The sequence below is a fragment of the Haemaphysalis longicornis genome, unplaced genomic scaffold (assembly GCF_048455015.1).
Source record: "Haemaphysalis longicornis isolate Haplotype H1 unplaced genomic scaffold, Haemaphysalis longicornis Haplotype H1 scaffold_93, whole genome shotgun sequence".
In the NCBI taxonomy this organism is placed as follows: Eukaryota; Metazoa; Arthropoda; class Arachnida; order Ixodida; family Ixodidae; genus Haemaphysalis; species Haemaphysalis longicornis.
The window spans coordinates 596,913-618,505 of record NW_027526466.1 but is presented as its reverse complement, the minus strand read 5'-3'; the positions used below and the strand labels follow the sequence as shown (position 1 = coordinate 618,505).

General features: G+C 48.6%; 1 protein-coding gene across 1 annotated transcript in view; it reads left to right on the top strand.

The window, feature by feature from the left end:
• LOC144154798 (uncharacterized) overlaps positions 1-21,593 on the top strand; it is an 82,204-nt gene that overhangs the window by 36,695 nt on the left and 23,916 nt on the right. The window contains exons 8-11 of the mRNA XM_077685900.1: positions 5,172-5,442; positions 13,421-13,596; positions 15,874-15,994; positions 17,553-17,704. Of these exons, the coding sequence (XP_077542026.1) occupies positions 5,172-5,442; positions 13,421-13,596; positions 15,874-15,994; positions 17,553-17,704 (720 nt within the window). The remainder of the gene's footprint in view (positions 1-5,171; positions 5,443-13,420; positions 13,597-15,873; positions 15,995-17,552; positions 17,705-21,593) is intronic.

Here is a 21,593-nt window from a genome sequence, read left to right as displayed (position 1 = left end):
TTGATGGTACGGCAAAGGGGACTTACTATGTCTTGGTCCGGACAGGCCTCCCTGGCAACATTTAGCACTAGGACTCGGTCAACCGAGGGTAGCGTGGCTTTCTGGAGGAGCTTTCATGTATTATACATGGGCTTCGCGCAAGAACAAACGTACACAGAGTTGGACGGCACCCCTAGCCTGGAAAAAATGCCAACATAATTAAGATCAAGATGAGAAACATCACGGGGCTTAAAGGGACACTGAAGTGATTTGTAAACAATGCGGGATTACGACCGCAAATTGTAGTCCGGAGTCCCTAGGCCCTGTTTCGACCACTCTGAGCGCGTTTACGCGAATTTATTTACTAGAAAAATCAATTCGAAAATGCTGTCCTCCTCTCTGCACTCTCGCCCATTTTCTTTGGAGTTTTCGTGTGACATCAGCAGGAGAGGAGCTGGCAATTGGCTGCGCTACTGCACGGCTCGCCGACCTTCCGCGGCCGAGTCAGTCGGCCCAACGTTTAGTCCGCCGGCCGCTGACGGGTCATGGCAATTCGCTCGATCAGTTGAAACTAAGCCACAACACGTTTGCGAATGGAAGAATGTGCCTTTCTTTACTTCGTTAGTTTGTACTCTGTATCTAGCTCCAAGTCAAGGTCGCTTCACACAAGCGCTGCACAAGCGCACATGTGACGCTTCGCTGACTGGTACACCAGTAGGAAAATATAAGGCCTCTTGAAGGCGTGAGAAGAGTCAGCGAAGTCAATATAGGTACTAAGGAAATAAAATGAACTGATATTTTTACCGTACAGCGTAAAACTAGGGTGCGGGAAGCACTTTTCTGCGCTGGGCGAACAAGCACAGCGGTCAGCAGCACGACTACGCATCTGCGAACGCTTTTCCGTCTAAGAAATGCAATTGCTAGACGTGAGTGGTTGTGGAAACTCGGGGGACGCTTACTGCACGAGCGCAATACAACAAATGGTCACCTGAGCTGCTTGAAATACAAGAAATAAATGAAAGTGTAAACTGGTTATACATTATATACCTTATATTTCCATTGCTGGCAGCGCCCGCGCCCGTGGCCGTGTGTTCTGGAGCACTAGGTTTAACTGCGCAAGTGTTTTGCCCGTCAGAAGTTCGAATCCCCGCGGGTACAAGTTTTTTTTTTTTTTTTTTTTTTTTATAAGGTAACTTTTTCGTTTTTCGCCGATGATTTCTATACTGACTTCACCTTTTTTTGGCCGCAACGTTCACTGCTCCACGAACTAGTCCGCAGAACTCGCGCAGCCTGGCACTGGCGCGCTAGTGAGTTCTCGTTGGCGTGCTGTTGCCATAAGCACAGACTGCTTGCGGTCAGTGGGCACAGGCCAGAATCAACAGACCCTTCGCCTGGTGCGAACACGCTTTTTACGAGACAGGCATGAGTGAGGCAAGCTCCAAATATAGGGGAAAAGCGCATGCATTTGTGCGTCTTCGGGGACGCGAAGGGTGTTCATGCACTGCGTAGGCCTCGGCTAGTGAATGCTACGATTCCAAGCCGTCCTGTGAGGCTTATCTTATGCATTTTACAGCCGACAACATGGCAGAAGCGCGGTACTACGATTACTGGGATATTGAGAATGCCCATCCAACGACGCCATCGGATGTCAAACATGTTGTTTTACAGAACCGAAACCGAAACCGAAACTTGTTTGATTGCTAACTTTGGGCATCGTCCAATCACGGTGCCCCCTCCTCCCAACGTCACAGCGTAGTTGGTGCGGCCGCCGCAAACCGCGCGTGGTAGTTTTTCTTATTTCATGCTTTGTAAAATAATTACCGATTTGTCAACCGGATAAACGATGAAAAGTGGGCTAATTTGAGCCAGTCTACGCAGTGCAAGCAAAAACGGGAGCTTGACAAATTCACTTCAGTGTCCCTTTAAGGCACTAATAAATTATGTTTTATTGTTGGCCCATATGACGTCATTCTTGCTCATAACACGTCACTGTGGCGCGAAATTTGAAAGTTTTTAAATAATTCTTGCTTTTTTTCGTTAAAAAAACATCTTTTGTGGCTGTAATGGAGCTGAGTGAGATACTGAATCCTAGTTCTTTTATATTAAACGAAGTTGTATTTTCTCTTCATGGCTCCTTTAAGTTCAGTACTGTGGTGAGGCTCAATGAATTCACTTTTTACAGCGTTGCACTGTGTCTTCTTTAACTCTTTCGGGACCGCCGGAAAAAGTGACGAAAAAGGGAGGTCGCGGTACAAATTTTTTATTACATAAAGCAAAGGCACCATCCTGCCTTAGCATATATCAAAATGCAGCTAATTATATGTTCTTTGACATACAATACCAAGTTTTACTTCAACACTGACGATAGAACAATGAAAAAATCTGAAAGTAAGAACTTCGTAAAAAAACTGCAGAAAAAGATGGAAAAAAGTGTAAATATAAAAATATTAAAAAATATTAAAATAATTTCAGGATATACAAAATCTAACACAATGCTTTGTTTCTTCATCGCAAAGGTTTGATGCGGCTAGGTGTAACTGGTTTTTTGTTTTGTGTGTGATCTCTTTGGCACGAAGGCCATGGCTACGTCGTCGCCCAGGTACACGCCGGGTTCTCGTCTCGGCGAAAACTTCATCCGTTTCTGCACTGGTGGCAGGAGATCACCACCATAGGTAGTTAACACCCTAGCGAACAAATATAAACCAGCCAGAACATATTTTGAGCGCACATATTTACTCCAGAGCCAATTGAAACCGAAACCAACACCCACCTTTGAGCGCGATTTGATGTTCCAGGCTGATCGACACCCGAATCCTCACTCGAGCTGAAATCCGATCTCTAAAGCCACATTACGACTCTTCACTGCCTCTCTCATCGTTAAAATCCACAGTAGAAGGCGAAGATATGCGAGACGAGACGAGGCGGATTTCTTATCGCGCTTGCGCGAGTATGACGCCATGTTTGTTTACATTTGAAACCACTGCCCGTCAGAATAAAATATCTGATACGTTGCCGCCTGGCGATAAAAAAAGAAACTTCACAAAAGAGAAAATTCCAGTTTTCAAACTATCTCCCAGATGTCGCTAGGTGTTCCATCGAGCGAAAATTTGTATTCTGCAGGCTCGCGAAACCATCGATCATATGGGATCGATGGCCTATGGAGCGGTCCCGAAAGAGTTAAAAGGTGTTTCTATGAGGCCAAAATGTGTGGCTATTCACTTCCTAAAGCACCGCGAGCCTGACAACGGTCACCGTACACCTGACATACAGTAAAACCTCGTTACAAGAGACACTCAAGGGAACCAAAAAACGTGTCTCTTGTAACCAAGGTCTCTTGTATGCAGTGTTGCTAAAATGGCGAACATAGGAAAAACAACCAAACTGCCTTCATTCAAATGTCTCTTATAACCAAGTGGCTCTTGTAACAGTGTCTCTTGTAATGAGGTTTTACTCTATGTCCCGCCCATTCACAAAGTACACAGAGAACTCTGCCCATATCCATTAGACTACAAAGGATTGATGGGCTTCTAGTAATGTATAACATTAGCAGCAGTAAGAACATCATTGACAGGAAATTAAATACCATCCAGCGCTCCCAAAATGTATAAAAATATTCGAGAACTCTCTAATAACTCATAAGCACAGCTGCGCCGCTTTCCGTAATTTTAATTTGTTTTCCTTTCGACCAGTAATCTACATTTACACCCTTACAGTTACTAAAAGTGTAACGTCATCAATTATGGGATTTTTGACGATACAGGGTGTTACACGGTCAGTGGTTTCGTGATTTTTTTGTGTTTGCAGGTTTGTATTCTGGGCGAGCAGCCGCTGTCGTGACAATGTATGGCAAGATTGCTGCCAGTACCCGTTTTAGTGTGTTTGCATGCTCGCGGAGACGATCGTTCAAACAGCGCCCGGTCTGACCAATATAGCTCTTCCCACAGGACAAAGGAACTTCATAACAACGGAGCACCCACATTCTGCATACGGTTTCGTGTGGCCTTTTTCGCAAAAGGTGCCCCTTGGCTCATTTATGTTCACTCGCCTACAAAGGCCACCCAGTTTGTTTGGTGCAGAAAACACTACTCCTACACCAGCGCGACCCGCTACCTTTTTCATCATGTGCGAAACCCCATGCACATAGGGAACGACAGCGATTTTTGCCGGCCTGTCCTTCAGCGATCCAGCTTCGCTGCGTTTGCGAAATTGCCCTAGCAACACTTCAGCTAAGTCGCGCAGCAAGGCCGGTGGGAAGCCTGCCGACAAGAGCCTCACAACCTGCGAATCCACGATACGCGTGTTGCAAGAACGTATAAGGGTCAGTGTGAGCGTGAAATCTATGTAGCTTACCTCATTTATAAGGCAGGCGGCGATTATGTGAGTAAGCCGTCCATTGAATTACTAAGTAAGGAAATCCGCTATCTAGATTCATAAAAAGCTTGACTGTTCAGGATTGCCTTCCTTGCCTCGCGCCTCTGGCCAAGTCTCGTATCAGCGTTGCTACCACTTAATCAATGCACGTGTATCGATCTTATGTTTTGAGTGCAATGTTCGATGCACTTCTTCTTTTTATCGTGTTTCCTTCTCGCCTCCCTTTCTTCGGTATATTTCGCAAGCCGCACAATAAACCAGCCAGTTGTTAGTCAGCACCTTGTGTCGTCGTTTCCTTGTCCCGTCTGTTTGTGCTGTTTTGAATTTCAGTATGCACCAACTAGCCCAAACCACCATTCTAACGCGAGCTGCAGTGGCAGTGGTGGCTAGTGGGGGGCTTACTGAGTGCTTTGAAAGGCAACCAGGGTGAGCCCGACGAGAAATGGCAAGGAGGACGACGGGAGTGAGGGTAGGGTGCGAGCATCCCGTATGGGAGGAATCAAGGGCAACTAGTGGACGTAGGGGCATGTAGTGAGGAGCATCGACAGCTGCACTACAAGTGGAGGGGTGAAATTTGAGGCAGAGAATGGACTTGAGCAGCGCAGGCTGGAGGAACGCTGGAGGGGAGAAGCATTCCTACTCCTGCAGCAGCAGCAGCAGCAGACACAACAGTAGTTCTGCCATGTTGGCGCTGGGTTGCACTTGTCCCTTGTTTCTGTTTCATCTTCTGCTGCTGCTGCCTTCACTTGGCCCCGCTCCGGGAGGTGCTGGGAGGGGGAGCTGTTCCCAGGTCCCGATGGAGCCCCCCCCCCTGCGTGCAGGTGACCCTGTGCGAGTCGGAGGCGCGTGCGTGCCGCGTGGAGCGGGAGCAGCTGGAGGCCCAGCTGGGGGAGCTGCGGGAGTGCCTGTCGGACGAGCGGCAGGCCCACCAGGCCCAGGCGCGGGCCCTGCAGCAGCAGCGCACCGAGGAGCAGGCCGAGGCACAGCGCCGCCTGCTGCACGAGGGCCAGGGGCTGCACCGCACGCGGCTGGCCCTCAGCACGGCACAGGGGCGCCTCTCCGCCCTCGAGGCGCACCTGGGGGCCCTGGCCGGTGAGGAGGAGGCCCTGAACAGCTTGTCGTGGGCGCGTCTGTGTTTAGGGCACTGCAAAAAACAGCTGTGGCTTGGTAGAGTGCTCGATTGGCAACAAAAGCTACCCGGGGATGCAGCTCTGCACACTTCCTGACGCTCTTACGGGCGTCACCACGGTCACCTCCGAACACGTCAGGCACAAGTGTCGCCTCATATAGACTGGCACAGTACAATGAATGTGGCTTCGCTTCGAACATATATATACGTCGTAGAAAAATCTGTCGCGGGGATAGGATTATCCCAATAGCTGACTAGCACTTGTGCCTTTAACAGGAATATAAGCCGCACAAAAATGTTACACATAGCGCAAGGCTCTGTGTCGTTAAGTATGTGCACGCTCGCGCTTATAGCAAGAACCGAGCTAATGAAAGCATGGAATAATTATTAGTCTGCAAGTCACGAAGAAACAGAATAACTCGTACGGGAACAAAAGAAAACCAGTGCAGTTTCAGAAATGCTAAAGACGTTCGTTTGAACAAAATACTAGTTTGTTTTATTCGAAAGATTTCGTGTTTTATAGTGCTCCTAACGCTTGTCCGGCAGCAAATGATGCCGCATTCACTGAGAAATTAATCAACTTAACTTAAAATTTTGATTCTCCCGCCTAATCGTTCGTTTTCTGGACGTCAGCAATGAAGTCATAGGCGCGCGTACACAAACGAACTTGCACTGCGTGATTCGGCTGCAGCGCTGCTTGCCATCAGTCTTCCCAGATGGCGCTACCATACTCGTGCACGGACCAATGACTGCCGTTGCTTCGTTTTCTGACCATATTTGCAGCCGGCTTGTTTTTGTAACTGTAGAAAGTAATCGTTTTGCGAAACATGGAATATCCTCGACAAACAGGGTCACGTAAGACAACGTCGTTTATGCCAATCGGCCAGTGCGTGTAAGACAACTCGATAGCGGTGGACTGCTGTGCAGCTAAAACAAGCATAGTGCACACAGTACCAACAACAGTACGCATCGGTACTTCTATGTTTGCGTGTGCTTTCGTAACTTCCCCTGTTTATCCCCCCATTCTTACCACTATAAAAGAATGAGCACTAAATTTAACCGCAAATAGCTCGCTCGGCAAGCTTATAAGCTTTGCCTAATTTGCATCTGCTTTCGCTGGCCTCTCCCAATCTCACAGCAGGGCACGTGACATCATGGGTTCTGTTGCGGGAAATGAGCTAGTGGGTCGCGTGGCCATTCCCTTTTTTCCTAACCATATAGCTTATTTGAGCGACGTTTAAGTTAAAAGTGCTGTCAGCATGATTCTAACGAGGCAATCTTTCGAATGAACCAAACTTGTGTTTTGTCTTCATGGTCCCTTTAAAGGGACACTGAAGTGATATGTAAACATTGTGGGATTACTAGCGCAAATTGTAGTCCGGAGTCCCCAGGCCATGTTTCGACCACTCTGGGCGCGTTTACGCGATTTTATTTAGTAGAAAAATTAATTCGAAAATGCTGTCCTCCTCTCTTTACGCTCGGCCATTTTCTGTGGCGTTTTCGTGTGACGTCGGGAGGAGCCGAGCTCGCAATTGGCTGCGCTACTGCACGGCTCCCCGGCCTTCAGGCAGAGTCAGTCGGCCCAGCGTTTCGTCCGCTGGCCGCCGACGGGTCGTCGCAATTCGTTCGCTCAGTTGAAACGAAGCCAGGACACGTTTGTGAATGGAAGAATGTGCCTTTCTTTACTTGGTTAGTTTGTACACTGTATCTAGCTCCAAGTCAAGGTCGCTTCGCACAAGCGCTGCACAAGCGCACATGCGACGCTTCGCTGACTGGTACGCCAGTAGGAAAATATAAGGCCTCTTGAAGGCGGGAGAAGAGTCAGCGAAGTCAATATAGGTACTAAGGAAATAAAATCAAGTGATATTTTTACCGTACAGCGTAAAACTAGGGTGCGGGAAGCACTTTTTTGCGCTGGGCGAACAAGCACAGCGGTCAGCAGCACGACTACGCATCTGCGAACGCTTTTCCGCCTAAGAAATGCAATTGTTAGACGTAATATATTGTGGAAACTTGGGGGATGCTTACTGCACGAGCACAAAACGACAAATAGTCACCTAAGCTGCTTGAAATGCCAAAACTGAATAAAAGTGTAAACTGGTTATACAATATATACCTTATATTACCAAGGTCAGCAAAGCCCGCCTCGTGGAGCTACTGTGTGCAACTTATTTCTTGTAGCCAAAGTGTTCTATGTCCTTCAGGTGCTGCCCATGACAAGAGTTTCTGTTCAGAAGCTACACAGAGTGTTTGCGGTTTTTATTTGGGGATCGACTTGGGAGCGGACCAGCCGCTCGAACCTGTTCCGCGCGGTTCGAAAAGGAGGCTTGGGGCTCTGCCACTTGTTTCTGAAGCAGATTGTGTCCAGGTTTTGTTTCTTAAGGGATCAGAATAATCCCTTTCTACGTACTGTCATTCAAGTGCGCCTTCGTGATCACATACCTGAATTTGTTGTGTCCTCTTTTGGGGGTAGACGAACGAGTCTATGTGGTTTCCTGCGCGAAGTTGTATGGGCGTTCAAATTATTGAAAGTGAGATTTTCGGTTGAGTACTTGAGCAATGTACCACGCAAAAAGTTATATAAGGACCTCATTGATGTTATGTTACCCATTCCCCTATACAGGTCTATGTATGCAGTGGGAAGGGAAGGTGATGTGCTCGAGAGGGTAAAGAGAATGCCCGTGCGCGCCTCCGTTAAAAGTTTCTTTTTTCAGCTGCACAGTGGCACGCTTCCTGTAAAGCCATGGCTCCACGAGAAAGGGTTAGACATACATTGGAACATTAACTGTCGCATATGCTTAAAGCCGGAAACTATTGACCACATTTTTCTGACTGCTCAGACGCGAGATTTCACTGGGACATCCTACAGCGCACTGTTAAGAAGGACCTGCCCATAAACCCTTTCGGGATCCGTTTTCTGTCTGTGTGTGATACAGGGGGCGTGCCATTCGACATGTTTATGTTGATCAGCATGCACAGCTTGTGGCGCACAAGGATGGCTGACAGGCATGCCGATCCCAATGCGCAGCCCACCAGAAAGTATTTCATTGAGAGTATGGTCAACATACGTGAGGTATACAAAGCACTAAGCGAACCACCTGAATGGTTACCAATGCTTGATGACCTTGTTCAACTGAAGAGATTTTAAACTTGTGTTTATCGCAAAGGTGGCGAATGTTATAAAATCATTGTAACCTAGTTTTTCGTTTGAGACAAACGGTAATATATTAAAAAAAAAAAAAAAAAAGCCTCGTGGTCGAGTGGTCTGGAGCGCTGGGTATGTCATTGCAAGTCGCGAGTTCGAATCCCCGCGGGTGCCTACTTTTTTTTTTAATTTAACTTTTTCGTTTTCCACCGATGTTTTCTATACTGAGTTCACCTTTTTTTGGGCCGCAACGTTCATTGCTCCACGAACTAGTTCACAGAACGCGCGCAGGCTGGCACTGGCGCGCTAGCGAGTTCTCGTTGGCGTGCTGTTGCCATAAGCACCGATTGCTTGCGGGCAGTGGGCACAGGCCAGAATGAACAGACCCTTGGCCTGGTGCGGACACGCTTTTTACGATACAGGCATGAGTGAGGCAAGCTCCAAATATGGGGGAAAAGCGCATGGCATTTGAGCGTCTGCGGGGACGCGGAGGGCGTTCATGCACTGTGTAGGCCTCGGCTAGTGAATGCTACGATTCCAAGCCGTCCTGGGAGGCTTATCTTACACATTTTACAGCCGACAACATGGCAGAAGCGCGGTACGATGATTACTGAGGTATTGAGAATGCCCATCCAACAACGCCATGGGTTGTGTTTTACAGAACCGAAACCGAAACTTGTTTGATTGCTAACCTTGGGCATCGTCCAATCACGGTGCTCCCTCCTCCCAACGTCACAGCTTTAGTTGGTGCGGCCGCCGCAAACCGCGCATAGTAGTTTTTCTTCTTTTGCGCTGTGTAAAATAATTACCGATTTGTCAACCGGATAAACGATGAAAAGTAAGCTAATTTGAGCCAGTCTCGCAGTGCAAGCAAAAACGGGAGCTTGACAAATTCACTTCAGTGTCCCTTTAAGCCAGGTAGGACTTACCATACCCAACTGGATGCGAAATGCTCTGCTATTTAGCAGGACGTAGGGGGAGGGGCAGGGGGATACTTTACTATGGTTGTGTCCGAATGCAGAACGACATCAAGGAATTAACATTTTAGTAATCACACGCACAAGCTGCGTGTTTTCTGGTTTTTTTTTTTTTTTTTTTTCAACTTTATTAAACAGCTGATTACTTGGTGGATGCATTTTTCGATGTACAGGGCAGGGAGTTCACAAAGGATAAAAGGTGTTATTGGAAGAGTGTGGTATCTTACAAGGTGTTCAGGTTTTAGTTTGTGCTAGTTTCTGCAGGTTCCTGTGTCATATGGTGGTGTTTCGAAGAGGCATTTAGTCGTGGACGCAGCATAGTCTATGAGCCCGTCGCCACGCTGCTCCCAGGGGATATACCTAGCAAATGACGAATGTTTGCAGGCGCTCGCCTCTGGATGAGACGACGCAGCATTAAATTCTTTGTCGTGTGCTCATCCCTGGGCATAAATTTGTGTTATCCGCCCTACTTCTTTTGCACACTGTTCATGCAATTCATGCCACATTGACTTGTCTGGCGTAGTTATCAATATTGCAGGTATGATATTGGCAAGCGCAACTAGCGTGCTGTCAGGTATGAGTGCTCCACTAGATTATGTTGGTGCACAATTTACATCATAGTGTGTAGCTGTGGCATGACCATCTGAGGAAACACTGCTTATGGAAACACGAGAAGTAAATTTCAGGGCAGTGAAAAAACAATCAGCTTCATGCATAGGCCGGCTTCACGACGCTGGTCTCTGACACAGACAAGGTGATCAAACAGCCTGAATGTACCACACTAAGATCGCGTCAGAAACGTTTTCACTCTCGTAAATACACCACATTTGCGAACAGAGCAAATTCTTCACATTGTTTTGTATTTCGAACGCATACAAATGATGAATCTCAGTTGTGAACGTGCCCAAAAAGCAGCGGCGAGAGTGGGAAGCGGGCTGGCCCTCCACAGGCAGCGCCCAAGACATGCATTTGGCCCTGTAGTGCCCCCGGCTTAACCACTTAATCCCTGCCACTTGATGCGCCTTGCAGCTGCGTTTCCTGCCTGTTGTACGTCCTTAGGGTGCGCACTCATTTGTTAGCAGAGCGGAATTTATTTGGCATTTCCTACGCCTGTGCATACGCTCATTTTCGCTTTGAGAGCAAATAACGATTTTGGTTAGATATTTGCTGTTCGAAGCCAATACTGTGCAGTTCAACACAAAAGGGATTTTTGATCTCTTGAGTAAGTGTTCCGTATTGGTGTAGAGGCCCAGCCCCTTTGTTAGGTGGCCACCACATTACAATTGTTCTGTTTACATTGAGGATAGTACTTCTTGCTTTTGGCTTGGCAAGCATTTGCGTGCATCATCTCTTTCTGCGGGCCACTCCCGCAGCACCCACCACACAATGGCTGGTACAGAAGGGTGGGAAAATATAATCGATAAAACCTGGGAGCTTGATTTAAACTTCCGTATGGCACAGAACAGCCACAGAAACGAGCCTAAATCGTACAAGTGCAGGAATATTAGAAAATTTTGAAATATTTATTGGGGTGTGTGTGAATATTTGAAATTTTCAAATGCAAATTGAATACAAATAAGGCAAAGAACTGTCTTGGAATATTGAATCAAATATTGATAATGGGCGCAGTATCACAAAGGTTCAAAACAAGGGGCTAGTTACCTTTTCAAAATGAATTGTTGAAACTGCATTCGAGTGCATTTACTTGTAGTAACACACTCATTACAAATTATCAAGCAGAATAAGGAATTAACTTCCTCACATGTTTCGCAAGTGTGCACTTTTTGTCCACCATAACAGTCACGCCGAGGGAAAGAAAAGAAGAAAAGCCCCGGAGTTTTCACGGTGCAGGCTGTTGCAGACGGGTGCAAGGAATTGATTTTATTTTGTGCTAGGACGGCCCGTGCCAGCCACAAGTTGCGACGTACGGTTTGGCCGCGTTTACAGATGCACAGCGAGAGAGGCACAGCGAAGCCAGTTTCTGCCTTGCGTCAATGTCATGTTAAGAGCATGGTGGCTGTTCTGGGAAGTGGCAGCAAAATCACCAAGCTATCTTGCTGCGGGGCACTGCTAAACAGTCCAGCTACGTAAACATGGCCTGTGGCAAACCAAGCATTGGGGTCGCCCTTCAAAACTCGGAAAATAAAAATGATCGGGCCTTGTTATGTAGAAAAAGGCGCTCTGCCATCTGGGCGCACAAACAGGGGCTCTGCTGCCTTCAATCTCAGTTTACCTTTTGCCGACTCGACAAGGTAAAAGCAAGGCCTGGGGAGACCCCCACCACCCCGCACACCACGCCTGGCAGATAACACGCCTGCATCCTCGAGGTGGACATTTTTTTGTTAGTGCATGCATACACGGGGGGGAAGTGCGCACCTTGGTGCTGCTGCAGCAGTGTGCAATACCTTGCATGCAGTACGTGGGCGCTTTGCTTCAGGGTGGCATTGGTGACATTTTTCTCCACTTCGGCACTGGCGCGTGTCGCACATTATTCAACGCTTTGCGGCTTTACTAGCACAAACATACAATCATGGTTGTGCCGTTGCGTTGATAACGTAAGCAAGCAGTAGCACTGTCTGGTGGTACTGGTGTCTAACACGCATGCGTGCCTTCTCTTGGGGGAAAAAAAGAAAAGAGCGAGTTAGAAGAGATTATGCGCATGCTTAGAAGAATGAGTGCCATGCATGTGGTGCTGCCCAGCCAACTCCTAACAAACACATTGGGAAACAGAAATCAGTTTGTTATAATTCATTTTTTGCCATATCTGAACATAAGTAATCTACAGTGTAGACCGCCTTGAACGCGTGTCGTGGGAGCTGCAAAAATCCACACTATAAGCAAAGCGCACGCGAATCCAATTACACTGCAATCCACCTTTCATTTGTGTGATGATAAAGAATCATCACTCAAATGAAAGCCTCTTAAAAATAGCGGCGCAGTCTTTATTTCATCTTTTTTTTTTTTCGCATCAGACGCTGCTGCAGTTTAAGAGCTACCACTGCACGATCTCACAAACCGCGGGCACTGCTTTAGCTTCTTTGTGTTGATGTTTTGAGGAAGCATGTCTACGCTGCGTAGCGTCTATGAATGGGTGCTGCGGGACAATGTGATAAGAACGCAAGTGGGGGTTTCTTTTTTTCCACCCCAGATTGCAATCGCCATGCTGAAGGCGGTTGCTTATCAGTACAGCGTACAGGTGGGGGGAGCCTTCAGCGTCGCTGCTTGCTACCTCCAGATGCTCAAAATGGGAAAGGGCGACTGCCTCTCTGCACAACATCATTATAGAAGCGACTTACCGCGGGAGGAGGGAGGGAACAAGGGGCTCGCGATCTTTCGAGGTGCAGTAGTGTTTATCACGTGTGAGCAAACAGAACATGTGAACTAATGGGGGTTGTAAAACATCTTTATTGGTGCCCGTTTTTTTTCTTTTCTATTAGAGGAGAGCAGGGAGCGCAGTGTCAGCGTTACTATTGTGAGGCCACATTGACAACCTGTACCGCAATACATATTAGGGGCAACGCGTGCACGCTGTGGTTGGGGCTTGTGCCGGCAGGCTTGAGCCTCTGTGCTTTGCTGGCCCTCGTGTGTGACGTGTGGCGGTGGGAGCGTGGCCAGCACTCTTCGCAGTGATGTTCTGTGTTCGCGTGGGAGGGAAAATGGATGCCGGGTTTGTCCCTCGACAGAGTCGAGGGTCGTCAACTGTGTGAGGCCTTTGTGAAGCGGTTGCTAGAAGAATGGGCTTCAGCGGGCAGGCATGCCTTCAGAGTGCCGACGGACATGCTCGTGCCCCGTGACTGAGCTCTGCTGCTCCCCGTGCAGAGACGCGCCAGCGGTCGGAGGCGGTGCTGTGCTCGCTGCTGAGCGCCCTGCGGTGCGCCCTCGGGGTGGCCCCCCCGCCCCCGGACGGCAGTGCCGAGGCGGAGGAGGAGCAGCAGCTGGTGGTGGCCGCAGTGCAGGGGCTCGTCAGTCGGGTGGCCGCCCTGGCCAAGGACAAGGTTCCTCCTCTCTTCTCTCTCTCTGGCGGGAAAGGGGCCATGTGGGGAAAGGCAGACACCGTTATAAGAAAATCGAAGGGGCACCGTGATTTGTTCATTATAGCCAATAACCATTATAACCGTAGCGGGGATTTATGCACATAGTGGGCACTGTGGGGCCCCACAATAGGCCTTGTTTTTCTTCAGAAATTTCTGCTAAAGGTTTGCAAATTACAGTGGAACCCATATGATATAGCTTTCAAGGGACCACGTGAAAGCGTCGTATGAGTGGAGTACGGGTAAATGCCGGCATAGTAGACAGTCTCACGTGACGGGTCAACTAAGAACTTATTTAAAGTAGTATATTTAGCGTGTTCTTGCATAATATGTGGACCCCTAACTGAAACGTAATGTTTCTAAAAATAAAACGTCTATTTCGTGCCCCCCTCCCCTCCATGGTGTATGCGCTAGCCCGCCAGCCATGCACCGCGCACTATGCGACCCCCGTGCCGTCTGGCGCTGTTTATAGCCTGCCAGCCTTGTGCCTCATGCACGTGAGATAAGGCTGGTGTGGTTGAGCAAATTGAGAGGGGAAAATGCAAGAGTGTGAAACTGCCAAGGCCAAGGGACACGAACAATAGTATGAAGCGGCAATGGAAAAAAAAGCGACAAAGAAAGAAGCAAGGCGACAATGTGGCTTTGAAAGACGCTGATAAGCAGAGAGCAGAGAGAGGGGGGTATAGAGCATCGTGAAGGGGAAAAACGGGTGTTCAGTCATCGCCGTAAGGTTGCGTCTATGTGTTTTCGCGTTCTTCGGGTACTTGGATAGTCAGCTCGATGGCAGCTCCAAATTTGCATGTGGGAACGGGGACATTGCCAGTTGGACCGCCGGTGCGGCTCAGGAAGGACGACTTACGGTGGACACCGAGCGAGCGAGCCGTCAGACAGTGGTGCAAGATGGGCAGGGAGATCAGCACGGGGGGAGCTTTGTCACTCGGTTCGCGTAGGGGGCTCGCTGAAGCACCCTCGGGGGGGCCACTTGGCCTGCTGGGACAAGAGACAGAAAGAGGCTTAGTGTTATTCATGGGGCTGTCTTAGCTGGCATGGTGTGCTGTGTGGCCTGCGTTTTTTGTGGCATCAGCTTGTGCAGCTCAGCACGGCTGCCAGATGTTCTTGTTGAATGACTGCCCTGAGAATGGGGCACCCTTCCGGTGGCACAGTGTCTTACCTCTTACTTCACGTCAAGTTTGCGCTGACGATCACTTTACGTGACCCAAACACCAACGTGTGTCTCTCCAGAGTCGGAATGGGTATCACTTATTGTGCAAACATCCCTGTGGAGATGGCGCACTGCTCACTTTACTTGCACGCTTGGATTGACCGTGTGCACTGCGAGTGTCGGAGCACAGGGAGATGGATGGAAAAGCTAAGGCATCGCTGCATATTGTTAGAACTGTGCGTGTGCTGGAAAAAGAAAAGAGGGGCCAAATTTCACTCTTCCCCACGGAAAACCTCGCATTCACACGGTCAACTGTGTGTGACTGTGCTAGATGCCGATGAAACGCTGGCGCCCACTGGCTGGCAGCGAGTTTTGCTGGGCTGGTATCCTGTGGGTGTGGTACAGCGGCGTTTGTTTATTTGTGCACTTGTCCTTTTCATACTGGGTACATTGAACTAGCATTAAGGACGGTTCACGGAAGGAACGAAGCCACAGGCTAGGTTTCCTCCCTCGTGTGTTCCATCCTTACCGCCAGTACAATGTACTTTGACCAACTAACTCAACTTTCCGTCCTGAAAGGTATTTTTCATGTAGGGCACTGGTGCGAATGATTTGCCCAACAGATGCCATTGTAGCCATTGAACAGCGAGAGTGGCCAATCAGTTGGGGTGTCCATAGGCTTTGGTACCACATATCACGAGGGAGCACGGCAGCCGATCTGGGGATTTATGCACGTGTTGACCTTTGGCCCTGTCGCTTGACCAAGAGAGGCGTTCCTGTGCGGAGAAGCCCGTGTGCACACTGGCTGCACATGCGTGGGGGTCCGACTCTGCCGAGCGTGCTCGTGTTGCAAGGGGAAGGCGTTACCCAGTTGGACGAGCAGCTGCTTGCAGCCCAAGTTTCCTTGGGGGGAATTTGGAGGTCGAGATGCGTGGATGGGGCAGCAGCCGACTGTTGGTGCACTGCTCTGTGCGGGTGGGACGGGTGACTGGCAGGGCAGCCCCTGCGTGTCGCGAGTGTGGCCCTCTGGCTGCTTGCCCGCTGGGAGGGTGGTGGGGCCCTGACCGCAGCGTGTGCAGGAGGCGCTGGAGGCGGAGGCGGACCAGTGGGGCCGGGAGCAGCGGAGCCTGCGTGCGCAGCTGGCCAGCTCCGCGGGGGAGCTGCAGAGGGCCATGGCCGCCCGGGACAGGCTCAGCACGGGTGAGCACCAACGGGGGCAGGAGGAGGAGGAGGAGGAGGCTGCCGTGCCACCAGGCATGCCCCCAAGGAGGAGGGCGCGCACGGGCCGTTCCCCTTGGAGCGCACACTGGCACGGAGTGTCATCTTGCATGGTTGCAGAGAGATCTGAACTTTGAATGCCAAGACTTTCAGTAGTACAAGAATGGAGTGTTCTAATTCAAATTGTACTCGTGCACAAGTGGCACTTTGCAAATATAGTGCTGGGTGTGATATCTGAACATCCCCAACAGAACTCTATCTGGTTGGGTGAAACTTGAGGGAGAGACAAATACACCAACCAAGGGCTTTTATTGAAAGCGTTCCCAACATTTCGGAGCCTGCTGGGCTCTCACAAATGCTGCGACCCCATTTTGTGAGGATTTGGCTCTTCGCCAGCAAGATCGCTGTTGAAATGTTGTACAGTTGAACCTCGGTATAACGAACCTCGATTTAACGAAATTCGCGATATAACAAATTTTTTCTATCAAAATATGTCCAAATGCATGTATTTTTATCCCGATTTTGCTAACTAATTTCGTGCGGCGCTTCTGATTTAATGAAGTCATTGCAAGTAAAGCAAGAACGAGATTCCGGTTGAAGCATGTTTTATTTTGCTTCTCAGAGCCTGCATTGAAAACACTCTGTACTCGCATTAACTCTTAAAATACTAAAGCGAAAGAAAAACGGTGAAAGCTACGGTTGAAAACAATTAAAAGTGATAAAAGGAGCTGCTCAAGCTGCTAGCGTTCATAGACGACTTAATAGTGACCCCACTATTTTGACGTCTCCATCGACACCTACGCCAGTGCTGCCGAAGCCTACTTCAAGCTTTTTTTTTTTTTACGCCTCACTGATACCCACATTATTATATTTTGTTCGTGCATCATTAGGTGAATCTTGTTAGCAGCGTGAGCACTCCAAGAAAAAGAAAAGTGCTCTGAAAGAAAAGTGCTCTGAGGAAGTGCCGGTGAAACCGACAGCCTCCGAAGTGATGGATGCCATGGACGTTCTGCAGAGGCATGCAGGCGGCGTTGCTCAGGCAAACATTTAAGAGCCAGCCTTGTTAGCGCTGTCAGCACACGAGCTTCACGTAAAGCCGGCCCTGGTCAAGAAACGCCAAGCACTGCTTACGGGCTTCTTTACTATGGCCTGAACATCGAGTGCTGGTGGCAATAAATTGCTCCCTTTGTACGTGGTCATCTTCATTTCACCCGTGTTCATTTGACAGCTGCGATGCGGAGAAATCGGTTTCTTTAGGGCTCAGCCGTAAAACTGATTCCTTAATAGAATTTGGCCGTAAGATATTTAATCTGAGCTTTCCACTTTAGTGGGAGCACGTAAGTGCTGCTCCACACAGTGAAGCGGTTCGCGAGTACCCTTCCAAGGGACGCAGATCGTTTTTGGCGCTTGGCTGGCGTGGACTTCTACCAATTAACTTATTAAAAAATTAATAGTGGCTAGAACATTAATCGATTAATTGGAAGGTTAATCGACCAATCGCCCACCTCTAGTAATAAAAAATCCTCTGCCCTTGTTGCAGAGAACGAGCGGCTGCGGTCGGAGGTGTCATGCCGGCAGGAGGAAGCGTCGCGCCTGCGGCTGCAGCTGCAGGAGCTGGGCTGGGAGCGGGCCTCCCTCGGGGACCAGCTGCACGAGGCCACCAGGCGGCTGGGGCTGCTGCAGCGCCTGCAGGTGGGCACGCTTCAGTGCGGCCAGCGGCCGTCCGCTTAGGCGTCCAAAGGCACCCGAGAAATGCCACCTCAAAGCAGACACAGGGACAAACACAAGCCACAGTTCCCATGACAAATGGTGACACTCTTATTTTGAACATTGCACCTCTTGAATGACAAGCCAAGGTATTTCGCTGACTAATCAATCGTACGAGGAACTGAGGAACAAGTTATGCAAAAAGTTGGTGCTGCCATCATTTTTTCGTTCAGACAAGAAGGCGTTCTCGTCTTCGATGCTTTCTCCGCGAAGCAGTCTTGGCAGATTGTTGGCTAACACCCCTGTTTGTGGGCACTTGCAACGGCTATCATAAGAACAGAACACTGTAACGTTAGGCACACCTAAAAGGGCAGAAGAAAATACAGCGCGCAAGTGTCTTTTGAAGTGCTGAGCAATGCCTCTCTGATCAGTAACGGTTATTATTTGGGATGCTGGTCTTTTTTCTTGGTTACATAGTTCCAAAACTTGCTTGCATCACTTTTGGTACCGCCTGGAAGTGAAGTATTACAGTAGTAATTTCTGGCTCTCGATCGCGTTTTGAAGGCTTATCACTAGGGGTGTGCGAATATCAATTTTTTAATTTCGAAGCGAATTCGAATAATAAAAATAACGTTCGAATCGAATCGAATATTTTTCGAATATTTTTCGAATACGAATACTTATGGTTTTTTGTAAAATTAAAGTCTTCACCATCTAGAGACACAAAAACTGCAACTTTATTGCACAACAATTCATACAAAGTAAAATTAGAAATTACACAATACCATGGCACTCAACAGGTTAAGGTCTGCACTCACTTAAATGTTAACATGGAGAAAGGTTAACTGCTCGACATGTTCGGGGAGCAGTGACAACCTCCTGCTCGTCACGACTCCACCAGATACCGAAAGCAGCCGCTCACTTGAGACACTAGTGGCTGGCATGCCCGAGCCTGTGCACATTGCCGCGCGCTGATACAGTAAAATCTCGATGATACTAATCTCGCGGGACCGCGAAAAATATTCGTATCATCCGAAATTCGTATGAATTAACACAGACCAAAAAATTGAGCGCTGAAAAAAGTTTTTGTTTATTTCTTCTCTTACTTTCGCATGAAGAAATTCGTGATTTTTTCTCCTTTTTTTAACCCCCGTGTCGCAAAGCAGTCCTTTCTGGAGCACGTAAAGCTTCGCGCTCGTCTCCTCACTCGCTGTGCCCAAGCTCGCTACACGCCGCAACAGTCAAGCGTGAACCGCATGGTGCGTTTTTGCACGCGATTCGCTCACCTCGGCTCTGCGAGCGCTGTATTTTCACGCCCGCATCGACGATTTCGCGCCCGCGGTAGCGCCTACCTCGGTCAGAAAATGACGCACGACGCGCACGGCAGAATGGAGGAGCGTGACTACTTGCGATGAGATCGAGACAGCCGGCTTGGCTCCGCCGGAGATGGTTAGGCTTAGCACGTCAGCAAATATTTTACGGGCGCTTTCTAGCGGCGCGGATGATGTTTCATAGTACCGTTTTCGCATGCATTATCAGCTCCTTTACCGCACAAGCAACTTCGTGTCTCCCTTGAGCCGCATTTTAAAGAGTGGTTAAAAACGGTCGCTCGAGCGCCCGCGCCACTTCGCGGCTGGAGCCGACGCCATGTTGACGCCGCCGGCCGCGCAGCGCGCAGCGTGGGGGTGGTTTCCCGGCGGTGTCAGCGCGCGTTGGACGTGCGCAGAGCGTTTTCGCGAGCAGAAAACAACAGCCTGGCCGTTTCTGGAGAAAAAGTGACAAACAGGGAAGCGAGAGCCGTCGCTTGCTCGTAGGCAGTCGGGTGCCTCGCCGGTTCGTTCGTATCTTCCGCCGGGCCGCCCAGGTCCGTTCGTAACAGCCGAAATTTTTCCCATTGCAAACTATGCAATTTCGCCGGGACTTTTCGGAAATTCGTATCATCCCGAAATTCGCACCCCCGGAATCATATCATCGAGAGTCCACTGTAACTACGAATAAACACCAATACAGTCTGCGAAAGCACGTACCGTTCGCGTGAATATGCTTCGCGACTTGCTGCAGAGACACGCTCTGAATTTATTTTTTTTTAGTTTTGGATGGTTCGAATATTTCGAACCATAAAAGTGTCGTTCGAATCGAATCGAATACCAAAAAATTCGAATCGAATATTCGAAGTTTTGAATATTCGCACACCCCTACTTATCACATGGCTCTTGAGATTTTACCTCGCAAACTCCGAACAAATTTTTTTCTTTATTTTCTGCACTGCATGCTGCACAGTGTATTTCTTTTACTCTTCACAACAATATTTTGTAACGGTACTGAGGAACCTCATTTAGGCAATCCAATCCGATCCATGGCATTGCAAATGGCTGCGTTTTTTGTGGTGTCGACATAGTGAAACATCCCATTTTATGATCTATCGCGTGTACTAATTGGAGCAACCCTGTCCTGTGACTCCTGTCACAAGTTAATTAGCGACGAAGCGTTTTCGCGTCAGCTCGCACGCCTGCAGTGGTTCTTGCTGGAGGCAGCCATCTTGCCTACCTGTTGACGGAATGGGCGGAAACAGTGGGGAAGCAAACACCGGCAGCCTCTGGCCTCTGCAGGCGAGCGGCTAATTAACTTGCGACACTAGTCACAGGACAGGGTTGCTCCGGTTAGTACAAGCGATGGGTTGGGAAATAGGCATTTCACCACGTCGACACCACAACAAATGCAGCCATTTGCAACGCCATGGATCTGATTGGATCGGCTAAATGAGGTTCCCCAGTACTGTTACAAAGTATTGTTGCAAAGAGTGAAAAAAATATACTGTGCAACATGCAGCGCTGAAAATAATTGGAGGAAAAAATTTTTGGATTTCGTGAGGCAACATTTTAAGGGGAAATGCGGGTCTTAGAATCCCGAAATTTCGCTAAAAAATCGATTTTTCAAAATCGCCATTTTTGGAAAATAGAGCTATTTTTCTTCTGATCATCCATATATCCAGACGCAGGAGTATGTAGTTGAGCCATACTATCAATTTATAGCACCGACTAGAGATGGGTAAAACTGCTCACTTCAGTGAGCGGCTCAGAACGGCTCAGTTCACTGAAGTAAACCGGTTCATTTGAACGGTTCAGCGGTTCATTTAGGTCTGTAACCTATTACTTTATTGTTATTGACACATTTCTTTTGCGAAAACATCCGGTGTATTTGTACAGAAAAGAATTGGCCTCATTATCATTACAAAAGTTTTTGTGTCAGTGGTATTTCAAGATCACTCTCGGTTGATATACGAAGAAAAAAATAGTTTTTTTTTTGTCATATTTATTAGCTCACGAACACGCTCCCTGGTAGTGAGCTGTGACGCCAGGAAAAATGATTCTGGAAAACACGATACAAGAATCTGATTTCAATACATGAAATGTAAATTGTGGTTTATGAACAATACCTTGCTGAGTTTATATTCGAAGCGAGACGGGTCCGCTTTTTGGCACCGATCATAGATGATGCCAAAGTTGCACACAAGACCCGGCTGGGTCGGCTGATAGGTTTCTACTAACTCTACCGGAGCGTGCCGACGTGATTCGTCCAGAGCGATGTTCAGCACGGTTCTCTGATTGAGCGAGCAGCCGTTGAGCGGCGGTTCTATGGAGAGCCGGGAGGCTAGAATCGCCGCTGAACTGGGTGGCTCAGAAGATCCGGCTTGTTCCTGACTCGGACAACAGCTGAACGCACAAATGTAACTGTTGTGAATCATATGGTCACAGGACTTTATTTTCCTATTGCTTTGAAAATGCAGACGCAGTTCGTTCACTGCTGCCGCGGTCTCTTAACCGCTGTTCCCAAAGGGCGCCTCAGAAGATCCGCTCCGCGAAGAGCGGCTCTC